This window comes from Sturnira hondurensis, unplaced genomic scaffold, assembly GCF_014824575.4.
Source record: "Sturnira hondurensis isolate 20B ecotype Veracruz unplaced genomic scaffold, ASM1482457v3 Scaffold0004271, whole genome shotgun sequence".
In the NCBI taxonomy this organism is placed as follows: Eukaryota; Metazoa; Chordata; class Mammalia; order Chiroptera; family Phyllostomidae; genus Sturnira; species Sturnira hondurensis.
The window spans coordinates 2133794-2153323 of NW_028076902.1; the positions used below are offsets into that span (position 1 = coordinate 2133794).

General features: G+C 36.3%; 1 protein-coding gene across 5 annotated transcripts in view; it reads left to right on the forward strand.

Annotated features, from left to right (window-relative positions):
- Positions 1-19530, forward strand: part of FARS2 (phenylalanyl-tRNA synthetase 2, mitochondrial) — a 557835-nt gene that overhangs the window by 322542 nt on the left and 215763 nt on the right. For all 5 annotated transcript variants that reach the window (XM_037045359.1, XM_037045361.1, XM_037045362.1 and 2 more), the window contains exon 5: positions 3601-3761. In XM_037045359.1, coding sequence (XP_036901254.1) covers positions 3601-3761 — 161 coding nt within the window. The remainder of the gene's footprint in view (positions 1-3600; positions 3762-19530) is intronic.

Consider the following 19530-nt stretch of genomic DNA (forward strand, 5'->3'; position numbering starts at 1 on the left):
CCACAGGTAATGAATGACATTTGCATGCTTAGAAATATATTACGTTTTAAGCCCTGGCTGGTGTGGCTCAGTGGATTGAGTCCGGGTCTTAAAACCAAACAACTGCGGTTCGATTCCCAGTCAGGGCACATGCCTGGGTTGCAGGCCAGTTCCCAGCAGGGGACCCACAAGAGGCAACCATACATTAATACTTCTTTCCCTTTTCTTTCCCTACCCCTCTAAAGATAAATAAATAAAATCTTTTTAAAAAGAAATATATTATGTTTTACAGATAGAAAGAGACCAATTCAGGCTGTAAGGGGAACAGACAGATCCATTTTTACTAATCATATGATTTTCCTGAAAGTTTGGTACCAGTATGACAAAAGAGGAATAATTTTTTCTTCTTACACCCTCTTAAAAATAAACAAAAAATGTTATATTTTGTCTAGCCATCAATATTTCTATTATCTAAGGTATTAGTCACTCTTTATATAAAAAGGCATATAATATAAAAAAACAAAACAAACATCTGGTGCTTTTAGTTTTTGAAATCTGTCACAAACTTTTATAATAATAATATTCCATTGAATGGGCACAGCATAGTTTATTGAATCAGTTCCCTGTTGGTGAACATTTGGGTTGCTTACAGTCTTTGCTGTTATAAGTAATACTGCAATAAATAATAGCCTTATACATTCATAATTTCCTATAAGTAGAATACATTCTAGTACTTAAAGTAACAAGATGGTACACGCATTTTTTATTTTGATAGCTACTGATATACTCCTTAGGTGGACAGCTTAAAAACTGCAAATGAACCTGCCAGCAATGTATAAATGCTTGTTTTTCCTTGGCTTTGCTTTCAAATGTTATGTCACCAAATGTTTTTATTTTTCCAGTCTGGTAAGTAAAACAATGATAACTTGGCACATTTTTATGTAGCATTTTTCTTAAGTAAGCTTTTCATTTGCTTAAGTATAGTTTTTCTTTCATTTTCTGTGAATGTCTTAACATTATTTGTTCATTTTAAAAATTAGATTGCTCTTTTTCTTCTCTACTTTCTAAAAGAATAACAAAGGTACTTTGTTAAGTTTTCTAAAACTATTACACATTATAATCCTTGAACATCACATTTTGTTTTTATTTCTTTACATTGCGGTTCTCATTTGTATCTATTAAATAGTATCATATTTCATTTTCTCAAATACTTTTCATAATTTCTTATTTAATAAATTTATAAACATTTATTCATATAAGTTATTCTTAATCTACATTAAAATATACTATGATTTTTAAGACATTTCTTTCTTTTTTTTTTTTAGTTTTATTTATTTATCTTTAGAGGAGAAGGGAAGGAGAGAGGGAGAGAAATATCAATGTATAGTTGCCTCTTGTGCGTCCCCTGCCGGGAACTGGCCTGCAACCCAGGCATGTGCCCTGACTGGGAATTGAACCGCGATCATGTGGTTCGCAGGCCCGCGCTCAATCCACTGAGCTACACCAGCCAGAGCAAGACATTTCTTAATTTGAAGCACTTAGGTTGTTTTCATATTTTTTGGTCTTATAAGTAATACTGCTGCAAACATCTTCTTTCATTTATCTTTTTCTGTTGATTATTTCCTTAGGATTAATTTCTGAATAGAATCATAAGAATAAAGAGTGTGAACATTTTATAGACCCTTATTAACAAATAAAAAAGCAGTATATCATGATTTTGTCAATTTTTCTGTCTTTAATTATTCTCCAGGGTTTTTTTAAGGCTTTCATGCATCAGTGTGAATTTACAGTATTTTGCCTTGCTGTTCACCTTCTCTCTTAGGCAGCCGATCAGTTTGCCAGGAGTTGTGCGCACATTTTTGTGGTCCATTGTTTGTGTGGTTAAATACGCTTGCCGCCTCCTCACTTGAACGTTCATTCTTACTCAGGGACACTGGTGCTCTCTACTTAGCCAACCACTCACTTCTTTCTCAGACACCTTCCTTCCCACTTCTGGGCCAATCCGTGAGTCTTCCTTTTTGCGATCTTATATAATATTTTTATTCATTTACCTTTTTTTAAAAATTTAATTCTTGTTCAAGTACAGTTTTCTGTCTTATATTCCCTTCCAGCCCTGCCTTCCCTTCATTTACCTTTTAAACAAATCGTTTAGTGAGGTTCATACTTCTTCATGGCTTCTATATCATGTTTGTCCTTGTTGTTTTATTTATAGATGATCAACTTATGAATGATTAATTTACAGTAAACTAATTAACTTGCTGTCTTTGTGAATCAACTCCTAAACCGTGTTCTCTGCACCTTCACACCTTCACTATCAAAGAGGTTTCTTTAGTCTGGAATTTCTTTTACCTTTCTCCACATTTTGGATCCATATTAGTTTCCTTTTGCTGGGCAACAAATTAATCTTATGTTTAGTGGCTTAAAACAACACAAATTTATTATGTCACAGTCTCTTTGCATCAGGAGTCTGGGCACAGATATCAACTGGATTCCATGCTCAGTGTCTCAATAGATTGAAACCAAGGTGTCTGCAGGACTGTGTTCTCAGCTGGAGCTCCAGGTCCTCTTCTGTGTTCACTCAGGCTGTTGGGAAAAATCATTTTCTTATGACTGTGGGAGTGAGGTTCTTATATCCTTGCTGACTGCCAGGACCTTGCTCAATCTCTTAAGGCCCGCTCAGGTCCTAGCCTCTTGGCCTCTCACTTCATATCATGAGCTCACTTCTCCTATCAGCAGGAGAATCTAGTTTGCTAAGATGGACTCATATAAAGTAATATAATCACAGGAGTGAAATCCACTTCATTCACAAGTGGCACCTACACTCAAAGGCAGGGATTTATACAGGGCATGCACATCCGGGTAGGAAGCTTGAGGCCATCCAGCCTACCCAGGGATCCTACTGCTGCTTTAGTGTGCATTTGAAATTGTGTTCCTTTCATGAGCTCTTGTCAGGAGCTTTTCCAGCAATGTGAATTGCTCTTTCACCTTCTTCACACAGCAGTGTATTATCTTCTGTATTATTTTGCCTCAGATAAGTGAAATAAACCCATAGTGTTCATGGCCTTATCATAATATAAACAAGATACTTTACCTGTTGAGTGAGTGGTGCATTTCATTTTGGCTTGCTTGCTCTCACTGTATTGTTGAGGTAGCTCTTCTAAGAGTTAGAGTTGTATTCTAATGTTATTCACAGTTCTTGGAGGCCTGACACACATTTTCTGAATGCCAGCGGTCCACTGTAGCAGGTTTTGAATGCATCTGCCTATCATTTGGAACCAGAGCATAGTTATGTTTGAATCAGGGCAAACAGGATTACAGAAAAATCACATATCGGAGGCAGGACCCAGGGCTTAAAAGAGCCTACCATTTAATCAGAAATGGAAGTCAATATTAGAGACAGTATGACTCCAAAGTGTCTCAGTGAGGGAAGTAAGGAGTATGGGAAACAGGGGCAATCTAATATTGGGATCATCTTGGATGTCCCCACAGCCCCTCCTCAGTGCCTTGCCACTAGTAGGCACTCACCATTGTTATTGGTTAGTACCCAAAAGTGGTATATACCTGTGAACTCTTTATGATTTTTAAAGCAGTGTTTCTTTTGTTGTCGTTTCCTGATTGTAGCTGGTGCTCAAGATCGGATTGGCTGGGCCTTTGGCCTGGGGTTGGAAAGACTGGCCATGATCCTCTACGACATCCCTGACATTCGCCTCTTTTGGAGCAAGGATGAGCGCTTCCTGAAGCAGTTCCGCGTGTCTGACATCAGCCAGAAGGTGACATTTCAGGTAAGGTGACTTGCAAGACTCAAGTAAATAACAGTAGGAATGGTTTTTAGGAATTGAGGGGGTCATCTACTTGAAAAGAAAATTATTGAATTTTAAAAAATGTGAATTTGAAAAGAGGTTTTATGTCAAGGTCCATAAACACCTCACAGGAGTTCATAAGCCTTCAGAAATTGTATGGAGATAAAAGAGATTTATCAAGCTTATTAATCTAAGCAGAGAACCAATTTTGGGCTTTAAAAATTATTTGGGAATTTTATTATTGTGAAATATCAATCTTTATAACTGATGATACTTTTAAAGTTTAGTTTTTCTGATACTAATGTACAAACATTGGCTTTCTTATGATTAGTGTTCGTAATGCATCTTTTTCATCTTTTACTGTCACTCTGTACCTTTACATTAAAAATATATCTCTTGCCCTGGCTGCTGTGGCTCAGTGGATTGAGTGCTAGCCTGTGGACCAAAGGGTCACAAGTTCGATTTCCAGTCAGACTACATGCCTAGGTTACAGGGCAGGCCCCCAGTAGGGGCTGCACGAGAGACAACCACACATTGATGTTTCTCTCCCTCTCTTTCTCCTTCCCTTCTCCCAGCTCTAAAAGTAAATAAATAAAATCTTTAAAAAATATGTCTCTTATAAACAGCATAGAATTGAGTCTTTTTTTAAAACTCAGTTTTGAGTGTCGAATATATCTTACATTTAATGTAATTACATGGGCTATTCTTGGGCTTAATTAATTATTCTTTTATTTTTCCCTATTTCCCCCTTTTATTCTTTATTTGGAAATTGCAGTTTTTTGGGACTTTTTTGTTTGTTTGTTTTTATATTTCATTTTAGTACCCTCATTGCTATTTAGTTTCACATTTTGTATTATTTTAAATAGTTATTCTAGATTATAATATTTATAATTAATTCATCTTATTTTAGCATGAGTAACTATTACACAGCTTCATGAAACAGTTAACCACCTTACAATAGTGTAATTCTTGTTAGTGTTCTTGCTTTTTGTATTATTGTCATATTTTATTTCTCCATATATTATAATCCCACAGTATATTGGTCTATTTACTTCATACAGCCAATTGTCTTTCAAAGAAACTAAAATTACCCATATTTTCTGACCGTAAGACACACCTAGGTAATAGAGGAAAACAAGGAAAGAAATTTTGAAGCAAAAAATGTGGTAAAATATTTAATAACATAAATAACACAGTATTTCACCAATGTAAATGTAAAGCTACATTTGGACTATAAGATGCACCCCTCATTTTCCTTCCAAATATGGGGGAAAAGTGTGTCTTATAATCTGAAAAATACAGTATATTGTTTTATATTTCCCTTGATATGTATCCCACATTGATTATGCCTTTCTCTGATCTTGATTTTTTTCTGTGATTATTTCCCTTAAAGCTCAACAACTTCTTTTAATATTTTTTGTATTATAACGTGAAATTTTCAGCTTTGGTTTGTCTGGAAATATCTTTGTTTCATCTTTCCTTTTTGGGAATATTTTCCTTGTATATAGGTGTCTAGGTTGCCAGTTTTAATGTTCTCTTTTCTTTTCATCTCTTTAAAGATACCATTTCACTGCCTTTCTCCTTTTACTTTGGTTTTCAACAGTTTGACTGGTATGGTTTTCTGACCTGCTTGGGTTTCACTCTGTTGGATTGTCTTTCAACTGCCTTTGAAAATTCTCATCTATTATTTCTTCCAACAATTGTACTTCATTTTTTTCTCTTTCAGACTGCAACTTCATATATGTCAGACTATGTGGAATTATTCCATAGAACTCATACTCAGGATGTGTTTTTTATTATTGATTTTTTTCTCTCTGCACTTTATTTTGGATAGTTTTTATTGATTTGTCTCTGTGTTTACTAATATTTTCTATTGTGTCCAGGTAATCCTTAAACTTCTCCAATGACTTAATCATTTTAGATATTATACTTATCAGTTCTACAATTTCTACTTGCTTTCTTTAAGTCTTTTTATTATTCCAATGAGATTCTCCATCTTTTCACCCCTTTTGTATATTTTTCTTAAGTTCTTTAGTATATTCATAAGTTAAAGTCGTATCTATTACTTTCAACCATTTAGTTATCTGTTACTCTCTTGTATGCTTTTTTTCTTCTTATGGGTCACATTTTTTCTGCTTTTCACTTGTTTTACTTTTTAAATTGTGTTTAAAAGAATGCAGAAGCTGAAATAGATAATACCCTCAGAAAGCCTTAGCCTTTCTGCTGTCAGACAACTAAGCGGATTCAGCCAGATCTCTTATTTCTAATCAGGAACTGGGCTTTACATCTGATTTGCTCAGAATGGTGAGATCTGGCCCTGTAGTAGTTTGGGATCTATGTATGTGAGATTATAAGCTCCCTCTCTGTCTTATACCCAGTTTCGAGCTTCTTCCACACCAGTGCTTGCTAAGCAAAAATATTATGAAGGAGAATTGGCTGGCAGTGAGGGCTGTTTCTCAATTTTCCAGTCTGCCACACAAGCTAAAGACTGGCTAATAAAAAATAAACTCATTTATCCTTATTCCAGCACAGTTTCTTTACCAAGAGCAGGCTAACTTCTGACTACTCAGGCACCCGTGGTAGAAGCAGCCATCAGTGTCTAGGAGAGCTCATCTGTCAGGAATTTTATTCATTTAGACTTCTGTCCACATTTACATAATGGAATACTATGCAGCAGGAAGAAAGAAGGAACCCCTACCCTTTGCCACAGCATGGATGGAACTGCAGATTATGCTAAATGAAATAAGCCAGGTAGTAAAAGAAAAATACCATGTGATCTCACCTATAAGTGGAACCTAATCCACAAAACAAGCAAGCAAGCAAACTATAATCAGAAACACTGAAATTAAGAACAAACTAACAATAACCAATGAAGAGGTGGGAGGGGATTATGGAGGGCAAAGGTGGAAGGGTCATCAAGGAACATGTCGAAAGGTCACATGGGGAAAACCAAAGGGCGTTAAGAATGAGGGTGGGAGGTAGGGATGACTGGGGTGAGGGAGTGTGGTGGGGGGAAGTGGAGACAACTGTACTTGAACAACAATTTTAAAAAAAGGAAAAAACTCATTTTCTTAAAAAAAGAGTAAGCTGTTTGTTTTTAATCTATTGCCAGGATCTTTTAGGTAAATTTGGAATAAAATCTCTGTCTAAATAATAAACAGTAAAATCTGCCTGAGGACCTAAATTACTCTCTTTTAATTTTTTAAATATATTTTATTGATTATGCTATTACAGTTGTCCCATTCCTCCCCTTCATTCCCCTCCACCCTGCACGCCCCCTTCCCCACCATTCCCCCCTTTAGTTTATGTCTATGTGTCATAAGTTCTTTAGATTCTATATTTCCCATACTATTCTTGCCCTCCCCACTGTCTATTTTCTACCTACCATCTATGCTACTTATGTACCTTCTCCCCACTTCTCCTCCTCCCACTCCCCTGTTGCTAACCCTCCATGTGATCTCCATTTCTATGGTTCTGCTCCTGATATAGCTGTCCACTTAGTTTGCTTTTTTTAGGTGTTGTTGTTAATAACTGAGTTTGATGTGTTTTTACTGTTCACATTGTACATATTTTTTATCTTCTTTTTCTTAGATAAGTCCCTTTAACGTTTCATATAATAAGGGCTTGATGAAGATGAACTCCTTTAACTTGACCTTATCTGAGAAGCTCTTTATCTGCCCTTCCATTCTAAATGAGAGCTTCACTGGATAGAGCAATTTTGGATGTAGGTTCTTGCATTTCATGACTTCAAATACTTCTTTCCAGCCCCTTTTTGCCTATAAGGTCTCTTTGGAGAAATCAGCTGACAGTCTCATGGGAACTCCTTTGTAGGTGACTGTCCCCTTATCTCTCTCTTGATGCTTCTAGGATTCTCTCCTTCATTTTAATCTTGGCTAATGTAATTATGATGTGTCTTGGTGTGTTCCTTCTTGGGTCCAACTTCTTTGGGACTCTCTGAGCTTCCTGGATTTCCTAGAAGTCTATTTCCTTTGCCAGACGGGGAAGTTCTCCTTCATTATTTGTTCAAATAAGTTTTCCACTCGTGGCTGTTCCTCTTCTCCTTCTGGTACCCCTATAATCCGGATGTTGGAACGTTTAAAGATGTCCTGGAAGTTCTTCAGCCTCTCCTCATTTTTTTTGAATTTTCGTTTCTTCATTCTTTTCTGTTTGGTTGTTTTTATCTTCCTTCTGGTCCACTCCATTGATTTGAGTCCCAATTTCCTTTCCATCACTATTGGTTTCCTGTGCCTTTCCCTTCATTTCACTTAGTTTAGTGAAAATATGAAAACCAGTTTCACATTGGTTTCCTGTGCATTTCCCTCCATTTCACTTAATTTGCTCCTCTAATTTGTGACTAAAATCAACCAGTTCTGTTAGCATCCTGATCACCAGTATTTTGAACTGTGCATCTGATAGGTTGGCTATCTTGGTCACTTAGAAGTATTGGCTCTTGAGATGGGCTTTGAGATGTTCTTCTTGAGCCATAATTTTTTGGTCTGTTGGTGCCTGTTCTGTATGAGGGGTGGAGCCTTAGGTGTTCACCAGGGCAGGGCGACCCAGTGGCCTGGTTATGACCTTGTATGTGGGGGTGGGGTCGGGGTCAGAGAGGAGCATTAGCATGTGTTCTGCTCTCTCTCAGATTTTGGTCACCTCTGCTGTTTCCCGTAAGCAAATAGGGCCCTTCTGGTGCTGGTTCCTGGGTGTGTAGGCTTGTGCACCCTCCAGGACCCTGTGGGTCTCTCCAATGAACTCTCTGTGAGCCTGGGAGCTTCTCCTGGCACCCCGACCCCAAAAGTTTTTCCAATCAGTGCTTTTATGCTTTATTTCCTGGCCTGGGGGCCCTGGTTTGTACTGTCTGTGTCACTGCTCTCTCCTCTGCCTGGCTTATCTGTGCACGAAAGTGTGACCGCAGTAAGCCAGCCGCCCTATGCCCTCATTGGGCCCGCCCGTTGCCACCTCATACCTGGGATCCACCAACCACTGTCTGCACACCTGGGTCTGCTGGCCACCTTTTTCTGTGTGACCCTGCTCCACTAGCTGCTGGATGGAGCAGCTGCTCCATCTGCTCCATCCCTCTGCTCTACCCCTCTTACCAGTCTGGCTGAATGGTTTGTTGTTGTCGGACTTTCGTACAGTCCAATTTTCTGTGTTTTGGTTGTGTTTTTGTTACTAGAATTTTGTTGTCTTTAAACTTGGTTGTGCGAGGAGGCACAGTGTTTCCACATAAACCTCCATCTTGGCTGGAAGTTTCTCCTTTAAGTTTTTATTTGTTCAGTCATTCATTTAATTGCCAAACATTGGTGGAACCCCAACCAGCATTGTCTAGAGCAGTGTGCTGTATGATGTGCCGGGCAAGTACAGGTGAATAACACAGTTGCTACACAAGTTAGTGGCTCAAGTCCAGTTTTAATTATGCTCACAACTGTTTTCTCTCTGGACATACAGAGATATCTAGAAATAGACTGAGTTTTTTGCATTAGAAATTTTTTTCTGCCTTCGAAGTTGAAAATCAGTGTATAGGTACCTGCACTGTTATATAATTCTTGCTTTTGTGTCATAAACTTAAGAACTTCTGATTGGGCAATTAGGATTTCACTACTAAAAAAATATGTGTCTGTAAAGTACTTTGTAATTTGTAGGTCACAGAGAGCTATTTTCTAATTATTCAGTTATAATTAGTACAATTAGTGTCTATTAATTATATTTTTGGTTAGTTTCCTATTACTGATATAACAAATTACCACAAACCTAGCAACTTAAAACGACATGTCTATAATTTTAGTTATAGAGTTCAGAAATTCAAAATCTATTCGACTGGGCTAATGTCAAGGTGTCAACAGGACTGGGTTCTTTGGGAGGTGCTAGGGAAGAATCTGTTCCCTTTGTCAGCTTCTGAGGCTGTCCTTTTTCCTTGCTCATGGCTCTGTCCTGCCTTTTATCTTCTCTTTCCCTTTGTGGTCACATCATCTTCTCTCTGAATTTTTGTCTTCCTTTTACAAGAACCCCTGTGATTACATGAGGCCCACCAAGATAATTTCCACATCTCTAGATCCTCTCTTAATTACATCTGTGAAATTGTTCTTGAATGTAAAGTCACATATTCATAGGTTCCAGGGATTAGAACATGGATACTTTTGGGAGACCATAATTCACCCTATCACATATACCTTCATATATTCCATTTTCCTCGTGGCAAATTGCTTGCCTTCAGATATAAGAGAGCAGATTTTGTTGTTAGGTGTAAGTGATATGCATATTATTAAAGTGCTGGCAGTTTTTAGCTGTTTGTGTAGAGTGGTCATGGTTATGTATATGAAAAGAATAAGAGACTTATTTTGTCACTTACATTGTTGGCCTGTCTTAAGAAGAATAGTTTACATGATTATAATACTATGCAAGACTCTTCCCTAGAGGAGGTGAGAGGAAACATACGGGGAAAGGTCTGCAGGCAGCTGAGAGCTTGTGGCTTCTCTAGTCAGGAAACTTGGGGAGCCATTTGGGAATTGTATTGTGCAGGGCTGACAGGAAGCAGAAATTTCTCTTTTCTCTTCTTCAGTCCCTTTCTGGTTATGCTTTAGGTCTCTGCTTCTCTGGCATCTTCCTCTGCACAGTCTCCATGGTCTTATAAATCCATCCATCTGGCTGTGATGGCACTCTTCCAGGTGCTAACAAGTCGGACTTACATCACCCTGAGGCCTCATCTCTGCAATTATTTCCTGAATACCTTGAAAACTATTGTTTAAGTCTAATAAGTAAGAAACTCAAGTTATAGTGTGGCTTTAATTCTTGGTTTCTTACTCTACATGTTTTGAGTTAAATGCTTGTTTTTTGTAGCTGTCTTTAGCCAGCCTGGATCAGTGCTTGAAATGAGTGGATGAGCAAGCTGGTGGCTTTAATCATGTGAACAATGTCTTGTTCTGTGCAAGAGATCTCGCTGCCCCCACTCCTGCTCCTCCTGCTCCTCCTGCTAGGCTCGTTCTGGGCCCTTGTGTGTAAGTGTGGGGAACACACAACACACACCACCCCTAAAGTAAAACTTATTGCTACAGTCCTTTTAGTAGGATACTCAGTAATCTAACTTTTGTTCATTCTTTCAGTGTTCTTTACACAATCCTGAATTATGAATTCAATATTTAGTCTTATACATAGTAATACTTGTTATTGAAAATTTTTCATTAATCAACATTATAAATTTTATTCACATATTTTATTTAGAAGTTATTAATTCCATGTGTGTCCATAGTTGCTCAAAAAGTCAATTCACACTTGATGAGGTAATTTAGCAATGTTGGTTGTTAAATTTCTTCTTGGTGAAGGAGTTTTAATGGCTCTCTTTTGTGGGCCTGGAGTATATTTCTGTCTAATCCTGGATAACATCTCAAATACTTTTCACTGCAACAAGAATAAATGACAATTGGTGGGTGTTGACATGCAAACCTGTCATAACAAACCCTTTTCAAGATCCTAATAATCATAGTTAGTGATTAACACTCAAGTAAATCTCACTCTATGTTCAGCATTATTCTAAGGGCTTTCCGTGTTTTAATTTGGTCCTCAGTAACCCTCTGAGTTTAGATACTGTTGTTCTCTCTGTTTTACAAATGAGGCAGTGGTAGCTGAATGGTCACTGTGTAGTAGCTTAGTGTATTTTTCACTCAGGGATTCAAAGAATCATTTCCTAAAGTTTTATCTAGCTTATAAAATTTATAGGTTGATTATTCAGAGCTAAAGGATTTAAATTTTGCCTACAAATCTGAAGATAAACATAATTTGTAGAAAGTAAGGCATTGAGTTTAAATTATCTGATTTATGGACTTCCTGGTAACAAGCTACCTATATTAATGCTTCTCAAACTTTGATAACCAATGAATCACATGAAGATCTTGTTAAAATTTGGATTCTGATTCAGTATGCTCAATATGGGGCCTGAGATTCTTCATTTCTAACAAACTCCCTGGTGATACTGATGCTGCTGGTCCATGGACCACACTTCAAATCTGCATAATGATGGACAGACTCATATTGTGTATCAAAACTCAGCTACCTGGTCTGTCAAATGAGATAATAAAATGAAATAGTCTGACCAGGTGATTAAATTCACTTTCTCCTCTTTTACACTGTAAATTTCAGTTTAACATAACTATCACCATAAATCTATAATTTATGATACATTTTGCACTAGTCTCAGCAGTCTTTTCTTCTTCTTGTCCTAGGTTTTGTTACCATAAATTTCAGAGTTGCAATACTATTATTATTCTTTTGATTTTTATGAACTGCCTAAGCTCTTCCTTCCTTCTTCCTTTCTTAATTTCTTTTTTGCTCACTCATTCATTCATTCTCTACTATTTGTCATTGTGAGGGCACTGTGGAAATGAAGTCATTCCATTTAAATGCACACTTTAAATATTATGCCTAAGTCATAGATGTGCCTGTGTACTTTAGGTAATTTGTGAAGAGGAAGTGTTAATATTTAAATTAGAAATAAATAGAACTAGAGATGATGAAAGATAAGACTGAATGTACACAGAATTTGGTAGTCAGTAACTATAAAAGGATCTTATATCGATGTAGTCATCCCCCCTGGGGAAACTGTGGCAGAGTTTGTTCTTGCTCTACCTATCAGACTCTGCATCAGCAGTGAGTACTGTGTTATGTGAGGACTGGGAGTTTCTTAAGACCAGGGTTGGCCATTTTTCCTTATTTATGTCTTCTGGCAACCATAGTAAGGTGAACCATACATCTATATATTAATTTGTTTTGTACCCTATAATACTTGCCATTTGTTGATTACTGTGTCCAAGTCACTTAACTAAGTACATTGCCTGTATTATAGCTTTTGTTTGTCACAATCCAGTGGGATAGGTACTATAAACATATTTATAATATGATGAAACTGAGGCTTGGAGCCACTCCAGAAAGCTCCTGATATTGAGCTACTAAACTTTGTTGTTTCCTAGACCATGCACTTTTTTGGAGTCAGCAACATGAAATCGACAATTCCTGACTTCAGGTTGATTCCTTCCAATTTAGATTTGTCAAGAGGTAATTATAAAATAAAGGAAGGTACAATGATGGAGCTATACATAGGTGAAAGTAGAGTTTTGCTGATACTGACCAATGCATGTGAAGGTCAGAAATTTTCTTTATTTAAAATTCTTTTTTGCTNCATTTATAATATGATGAAACTGAGGCTTGGAGCCACTCCAGAAAGCTCCTGATATTGAGCTACTAAACTTTGTTGTTGCCTAGACCATGCACTTTTTTGGAGTCAGCAACATGAAATCGACAATTCCTGACTTCAGGTTGATTCCTTCCAATTTAGATTTGTCAAGAGGTAATTATAAAATAAAGGAAGGTACAATGATGGAGCTATACATAGGTGAAAGTAGAGTTTTGCTGATACTGACCAATGCATGTGAAGGTCAGAAATTTTCTTTATTTAAAATTCTTTTTTGCTAGTTAATTCTTCAAGTCCTTCCATGTTTCTCCAGAATTATATTAGGACTTGAGCCTATGATTACTTGCTAATCTCCATGGCTCGGAATAGTTCCTAGGTCTAGTTTTGCTTTCATTAGCATAAACATTGTCTGATAGAGACTTAATGTAGGATTATGCAGTGTTTCCTCATTCTATTCCCAAATAAATTCAGCTGTGAGAATCTCATCAACTTCCTTGTGTTGCAGGAAATTAATGCATGTCACATTTTTTCACTATTTCCATGTTTATTTTCCCCATCTCACACAAAAAACCACTTAAGTATTTTTCTTTTGCTGGAAAAGGGATGTTTATCCCAGAGGAAAAACTAATAGAAAGAGGAAGAGGGAGAAGTGGGGAAGATGACCAACCATAAAACCTTTGATATGTGCACTGTAATCTTTGTTGACTGCCAAATGAGGAGATGCAATGAGCAACAGAATGGACAGGTTTGGATTTGGAATCATTATAGTGCTTATATGTAAAGTATTCATAACAGAGCCTAGTACATAGTAAGCATTTCATCCATGTTAACTATTATTCATATTTTGCCACCGTCTCTGCTATTACTATCACTGCCATCACCATAACTACTACAAAAGGTAAGGTTCTGAGCACAGCAGACACCGTCTTCATGTTTCCTGGTCCTTTTTGCCCACAGTTCCATCCTCAGCTTGCTTTGCTAACAGTGGAGTTATATCAACCCCACCTTCTGATGCCAAGACATTTCATTGACCCCACAGTCTGTTTAGAGTCCTGTGGATTGTAGCCCCATGTTTGTATCAGAGCTTCTCTCATGAGGTGGCTGCAGATTTATGACTGCTCTGTATTTTCCTTAAAGCAGAGGTTCTGTGATACATTTACATATTTAGAGAATTGCTACCACAAACTTCTTCTTTGTTTAAGGCACTTAAAAAAAAATAAGGAGGTCCGCAGCATCTACTTTAATAGCTTTCTTGTAGTGTGGATTGGAAAGATTATGTGTTATATGACCTTTATATCTACACACATTCAATACCCATATTACATTTTCTTGGCTATTAACCTTATGGAAATGTACAAGAACTTTCTATTTATAGACAATACATTAAACCTTAAATCTTGCCAACATCTATAAAATTTGACAAAATATGTGCAATATATTTTAGAAATCATGTATCTAACTAGAAGAGGTTTTGGTATTTTTATCTCTGGAATCAAAGAGATACATTAATACTGCAGAATCATCTAAACCAGATACTAATAGCTGATGGATAATAATGTTGAAAGTTACAATTTTAGTAATCATTTCAAAATGTATGTGTGTATCAAATCATCATGTTTTACCCCATAAATAGATTCAATTTTGATTTCTCAATTATATGTCCATAAAGCTGTGGAGGAAAAAGTTACAGTTTTAAAAGGAAATCTTCAGAATAAAGACCAGAAATAAGTAGTTTTGGAGGACTTGCCATATGAAGAAAGAACATATCGATTAAGGAGTGATGGGCAGGCAGTTCAATGGGTTTTTTCCAGACATAACTATGGGAAGTATTTCTTATAAGAGAGCAGTAGGGGTGTATTTTGGCTTCAACCAAGAAAGACTAAACTCAAAATGGCTTACATAAGAGCAAAATACCAGGAAACCTTCAATAATGCTATGACTCTAAAATTTGAGCATTTTTTCCCCTCAGGCTTGAAAGATGGCAGCAGGGGTATTAAGTACTACTCCTACAATGCGGTCAAAAGCAGAAAAGTGCCCTTGTTTTCTTTTTAAACATGGAAAGTTTTCCAGAAGTCCTCGGCAGACTTTCCTTGTATCTTGTTTTCAAGGTAGTCGAAGTTAGCCTTCTGTTTTCTGATACTTACAGCAAGCTCTTATCATAAATAAGACTTAGGCTTTTGCATTATTTTACCACCAGCAATGCCAGATGTATCAATTAGGCCCTCCCTGTAGACAACTCTCTCTTACTATGGCACTGTTTTTATGAATAGACAGTCACTTATGAAATGGGATAATGGGACTATTTGAAAAGCTATTCCACCCTGAAATCTTTTACCTTCTGCTGGCTAGTGCTTGAAACCACCCATTAGAATTTGCTTCCTTTAGTTTAATGCTTTGATCCCTAGTCAAATGTAAAATACTCCTTTTGCCTAGAACTGGCTCTGCCTACTTTTCACAGGACAGATGGATGGGATTCATGGATAGTAGTATGTGGCTATGGGGCATTATTTTCTCTGTTTGAAAGTGAGTATAGAAATCAGGGTCGTCACGGCACATCTAACTAAGTTAACTATGTTGGCCAAAGGGAAAAGGGCTGAAACACTAACCTCAAGGTCACTCACCCTGGGAATGAGATCCTCAAAGTTGTCAAATAACAAATGTTGATTAGAGCCAATGCAGATGGAAAAATCTAAGGTTTATATTCATGTTCTAGTGACCAAATTAAATAATTTACCTTACTGAATTTTTAGTCAGCACAGGTAAGCATAGTTTTTCTGTGTCTTTAATGGACCTCATCCTGGACAATAGGAAAAACAAATCTCTTTTTCAATTATGAGTGTGCACTGCTCCTTTACGCACAGGATAAGAGGAGAATTTGGGCTCATCTGAAGTGTTAGGACTTGTCGGCCTGTGTTTGGTAGAGAAATGAGAATTGCTTTGTGATGACATCATTGCACAGCTTTTCCAGTGGTACATTTATGTTTTCATTTTATATGAATAATCGTGTGATCCTGCAAATGAAGAATGGGTAAAGTAAGCAATAATTTATGTAGTGGATAGCTTAATTATTCTTTCTGTCACTTAGCTGAGTAATGAATCAAATGTTTTCTTTCAATAAGAGGGAAAAATGAATTTTCTAAAGAGCCTCCCTCTGAGATTTATAAATTACTATTATTGACTACAATTCACTACCAAGGATAGTGAATCATAAATAGATGACCCTTGTAGAGTCCATTTGGCAGAGTTTGAACTACATGTTAATTTGTGTTTGCATACCATATAACTATTTTATATTTATTCATTTTTAAAATGATGAAATATTCTAAACATACATATATATATATATTTCTTGACTTGATTTGTTAATAAATAGGATTGCGTGCCCTCCAGCCTACTGTCTACTTCTACAAATATGGTAGGATTTTACCACAGATTCTTTTAAGGACTGAAAGCATTAGAAATGCAGTTGACAGCCCTGGCTGGTTTAGCTAAGTGGGTTGACTGCCAGTCTGCGAACAGAAGGGTCGCCAGTTTGATTCCTAGTCAGGGCACATGCCTGGGTTGTGGGCCAGGTCCTCAATAGGAGGCATACAAAAGGCAACTACTTGTTAATGTTTCTCTCCCTCTCTTTCTCCCTCCCTTCCCCTCTCTCTAAAAATAAACAAATAAAATCTAAAAAAAATAATACATACTTTAAAAAGAAGGAAATGCAGTTGACAAACCTATGCCTCTCTGATAACATTTTCCTTCCTGCTTTACTCCCCACAGGTGACAACTGACTTCAAGTTGATGTTTACCATTGTAGTGCTGTTTGCATATATCCAAAAACAATTTGTAGGATTGTTTCAAAATATATATATTAAATAGCCAAAATATTTAAAAAATAGAAATTTAGAACAATTATGAGATTGTTTAATGAACAGATTCTAAAATTTACATGGTAATACAGAGGGCCAGAAATAGGCAAATAACTAAGTTGAAAGATTTGCTTTATCTGATGTCTTTTTAATAAAAAGTTGTAATAATGGTGAGAGTGTGGAACTGATGCAAGATAGACAGAAAGGCCCATAGATGTAGTAAGAAGCCCAGAAACACACCTCTGTTATGCTAGACTTATGATAACACCTGCATTAGGGAACAGGGAGGCAGGAGGACAGCCTTTTCTGCAAATGTCAGAGGGATAATTGAGTATCTGTATGGAAAAAATGAAGTGAACCCCATATTTGTAATTACTCAACAGTGAGTTCCAGGCTGTTTGTAAATCTAAATGCAAAAGTCAATTTATACTAACTTCGAAAAAGCTATTTTACCATGAGTGATCCTTTGATTCTTATTGGAGTAAATCTAATTGGGGAGATTGAACTAAATGAACTATGGTAATGTAAAATCAAAACCTAATTAAATGTCCGATCTTGAAAGTTTTGAAATTAGTATTTATTTAAAGTGGTTGCTGTAAGTTTTTTGATAAAGCCTTTTATAAAAATTAGGGATGTTTTCTTCTTTGCTCAGTTTGCAAAGAGTTTTTATCATAAATGATTTAAAATTTTTCAGGCCCTCACATGTATTTTGAGGTGATCTCATTATTTTTTGGCTTTATTCTGTTAATGTGGTGACATACAGTGATTGTTTTTGGCATAGACATAACTTGGTTTAAAATACAGTATCTTTTAAATATATTTCTAGAATTGATTTGCAGGTATGTAGGATTTCTAAATCTGCGTTCAGGAGTGAGGTAGGTTTATAACTCTCTGTGTTTCTTATAGTCTTTCTTACTAGCTTTTGATGTTAAGATTATGCTATCCATATAAAACTAAGTTTGGAAGTATTTCCTTTTTCTTTGCAATTTTTTCTCAGTATGTTTATTTACTTTAGAGAGAGAAGAGAGGAAAGAGAAAGAGAGAAACATCAATGTGAGAAACATTGATTGGTTCCCTTCCATATGTGCCTTGCTCAGGGATTCTACCCATGACATAGGTATGTGTCCTGACTGGGAATTGAACCTGAAACCTTTTGGTATGCAGGACCATGCTCCATCCAACTGAGCCACACTGGCCAGGGCCAGTATTTCCTTTTCTATTTTCTATGAGAATATTTTAAAGATTGACATTATTTTTTTCCTTAGCTTTTTGATCAAATTTAGCAGTGAAATCTTGTGGCCCTGGAGTTTTCTTTGTGGGAAATTTTAAACCACAGATTAAATTTTTCCTAAATATTAAGCTATACAGATTTTGTTTTTGTTTTGTGTCAGTTTTAATAAATTGTATTTTTGCTAGGAATTTGTCCATTTCATCTAACTTTCTAATGTATTGGCATGAAGTTATTTGTAATATTCTCTTATTATATTGACATTTACTTTTTAATTAGTCAATAGTTAAGCACATTTACTAAGATTTTATCAAATTTTGTGTTCACCTTTTTTATACAAAGCTTTTTTTTAGAGTTTGCTTTTTTCTTAATGAAGTATATCCTTTCAATGTTTTTTATGTGAGGGATTATAAGTGGTAAACTCTTTTGTTTTTTATATATCTGAAAATGTGTTTATGCTGCCCTCATTCTTGAATGATAATTTAGTGGGATATAAAATTCTAGAAGGGCAGTCATTCTCCCAAAGCACTTTGAATATACTGCTTCCGACCTTTGTTCTTGAGAAGTCTGATGTTAACGGAATATTTATTTCTTTGCAGATAATGATGCCTTTCTCTTGTTTATGTCTTTCTTTTTACATTTGAATCCCTCCAATTTTACTATGATACATGTGGGCATAGATTTATATTTATTTATGACACAGTACTGTAGAAAAGTCTGCCTTATTAGCTCTCTTTGAATAGTGGTTGTCTTCCATTCCATCTACCATCTTTTGTCTCGTCCACTCTTACGTACTAGAGCTTCTTAGTTATCAGCCATGTATCTTAACTATTCATTATCTTCTTGTGCTAGTGAGTTTCATAGTACTTTCTACCAACTTAATAGTTTTATTCAAGTTTTTAAAACTTTATAACTATTACTTCTTTTTTAAGACCAGTTTAATTTATTTTCTTCCCTACCTTCTTTTTTCATTTCTGCCTGATTTTTGTTTCCTAATTCCCTGATTTTTAAAATGATTGTTAGTTCATTATTTAGGAATTTGAACATCTTTATGTTACTTTAAAGTATTTAGCTATTCTGTAATACAAAAATTTTTTCTAAAGTGTCTTTTGGTCCTTGATGTAGTTGGGTTGAGTTTCTGCATATTATGATTTTTTAGTGCTTCAAAAATCTAGTTTTCTAAGCTCATTTTGAACATGTGCTCATTTTTCTCTGTTTTTAAAATCATAAATACCCTGCTCACCCTTCCTGGTCTACTGGCCCTGTGTGGCCTCCACTTGGCCCCAGGGTGCCCAGTTGACAACAACTTTTTTTTTTTAGCATTTTAAAGTGCCTAACTCCTGATTATATAGTCACCAAGTCAATGGGAATTTGGTTCAAGACACTCTATTGCTTCCCCCCCACCCAGGGCTTCTTTTTTCTGTAAAGGGAGAGGTGATTCAAAACATGAACTCATAACAGCATCATGAAGAAAGTTAAAAGGAGACC